The following is a 2,500-nucleotide window of genomic DNA, read 5'->3' on the forward strand; positions in this document are numbered from 1 at the left end:
ACAGGAGGATCACACATACACACACACACACACACATAGAGACACACACACACACACACACACACACACACACACACACACACACACACACACACACACACACACACACACACACACACACACACACACACACACACACACACACACACACACACACACACACACACACACACACACACACACACACACACACACACACACACACACACACACACACACACACACACACACACACACACACACACACACACACACACACACACACACACACACACACACACACACACATACACACACACACACACACACACACACACACACACACACACAACACACACACACACACACACACACACACACACACACACACACACACACACACACACACACACACACACACACACACAAACAGAGACACACACACACACACACACACACACACACACACACACACACACACAGACACACACACACACACACACACACAAATAGAGACACACACATAGACACACACACACACACACACACACACACACACACACACAACAGACACAGACACACACACACACACATATAGGGTGACCAGACGTCCTGGTTTTCAGTTGTTTGTCCCGAGTCCTGACAAAATCCTGTCGGGACTCTAAAATGTCCCGGTTTCCACCAGGAGCGGCGTCAGGTGATTTTGCCGGGCTTCAGCCCTGAATGTTTGGAGTGTAGCCCCGAATGTAACTCTGTCCAGTTTATTTTTCCGAGGCCAATAGAAGGGGCAGCTCCGTGCGGGGTCCCACCACGCTGTAGTTCTTGCTATCACCTAGCATCTACGTGAGGAAAGCTGTGAAAGCCGGGTGAAGTTTTCGGAGGAATCCTAGACAAATCAGTCTAATACATTGATGCCATCAACACAAAGTTTAGGAGCGCAATCCTACTGATTTAGGTTGAAGTTCCTGTGACGTGACGTTTCCAGTCTACGGTTCAGACTCAAACACACGGAGCTCTGAAGCAGACCTGTGTGTCCAGCACTCTCTCTGTAATATAAAGTGTAGAGCAGCTTCAGCTTTATGGACGAGCTCAGCTGTGGCCATGCTGCGGTAGATGTGTGGCGTTTGTGCTCCGTGTATTTCTGCAGTAGTTTCTGTTTTCCACCTCCGATGTAGAGCAGCGTTCAGTTCCTTCTCTAGCTGAACTCTTTGTCTCATTCAGAGACCAGAGACCCAATCGGGGCTGTCTGATGTCTGACCTGGACTGGCACATGGTCACCTTAAAAAGGGTGTGGTGCACAAGCACTACGGTCACGCACAAAGTGTCCCGGTTTCAGCTCCGGGAAATCTGGTCACCCTACACACACACATATAGACACACACACACACACACACACACACACACACACACACACACACACACACACACAAGACACACAGAGACACACACACACACACACACACACACACACACACACACACACACACACACACACACACACACACACACACACACACACACACACACACACACACACACACACACACACACACACACACACACACACACACACACACACACACACACACACACAGACACACACACACACACACACACACACACACACACACACACACACACACACACACACACACACACACACACACACACACACACACACACAACACACACACACACACACACACACACACACAGACACACACAGACACACATACACACACACACACACACACACACACACACACACACACACACACACACACACACACACACACACACACACACACACACACACACACACACACACACACACACACACACACACACACACACACACACATACACACACACACACACACACACACACACACACACACACACACACACACACACACACACACACACACACACACACACACACACACACACACACACACACACACACACAACACACACACACACACACACATAGACACACACACACACATACACACACACACACACACACACACACACACACACACACACACACACACACACACACACACACACACACACACACACACACACACACACACACACACACACACACACACACACACACACACATAACACACACACACACACACACACACACACACACATAGAGACACACACACACACAGAGACACACACACACACACACACACACACACACACACAGACACAAACACACACACACAAACTGCACATAGAACAAACAACTGATTTTTTAAACAATACTCATTTTAGGGGTAAGATCATTGATTAGGACGTAGTAATGTTGAGCTACACATTTAAAACATCAACACATCTGATCTTTATTCAGATTGGAGGACTGCGGTTTGTCAGAGATCAGCTGTGCTGCTCTGGCCTCAGCTCTGAAGTCCAACCCCTCCCATCTGAAAGAGCTGGACCTGACCTACAACGAGAACCTGAAGGATTCAGGAGTGAAGCAGCTGTGTGCTGGATTGGAGAGTCC

At 48.7% G+C, this 2,500-nt stretch overlaps 3 protein-coding genes and 1 long non-coding RNA gene across 6 annotated transcripts in view; 2 read left to right on the forward strand and 2 right to left on the reverse strand.

Annotated features, from left to right (window-relative positions):
- LOC114548890 (uncharacterized) overlaps positions 1-2,500 on the reverse strand; it is a 590,132-nt gene that overhangs the window by 383,325 nt on the left and 204,307 nt on the right.
- LOC114548895 (NACHT, LRR and PYD domains-containing protein 3-like) overlaps positions 1-2,500 on the forward strand; it is an 802,603-nt gene that overhangs the window by 268,310 nt on the left and 531,793 nt on the right. For all 3 annotated transcript variants that reach the window (XM_028568911.1, XM_028568910.1, XM_028568912.1), the window contains one exon: positions 2,348-2,500. This exon is cut by the window's right edge and continues 24 nt beyond it. In XM_028568911.1, the coding sequence (XP_028424712.1) occupies positions 2,348-2,500 (153 nt within the window). The remainder of the gene's footprint in view (positions 1-2,347) is intronic.
- LOC114548922 (uncharacterized) overlaps positions 1-2,500 on the reverse strand; it is a 77,485-nt gene that overhangs the window by 65,279 nt on the left and 9,706 nt on the right. The window lies entirely within an intron of this gene.
- LOC114548893 (NACHT, LRR and PYD domains-containing protein 12-like) overlaps positions 1-2,500 on the forward strand; it is a 594,283-nt gene that overhangs the window by 20,199 nt on the left and 571,584 nt on the right. The gene's annotated exons all lie outside the window — the stretch shown is intronic.

Source organism: Perca flavescens, chromosome 22 (assembly GCF_004354835.1).
Source record: "Perca flavescens isolate YP-PL-M2 chromosome 22, PFLA_1.0, whole genome shotgun sequence".
Lineage (NCBI taxonomy): Eukaryota > Metazoa > Chordata > Actinopteri > Perciformes > Percidae > Perca > Perca flavescens.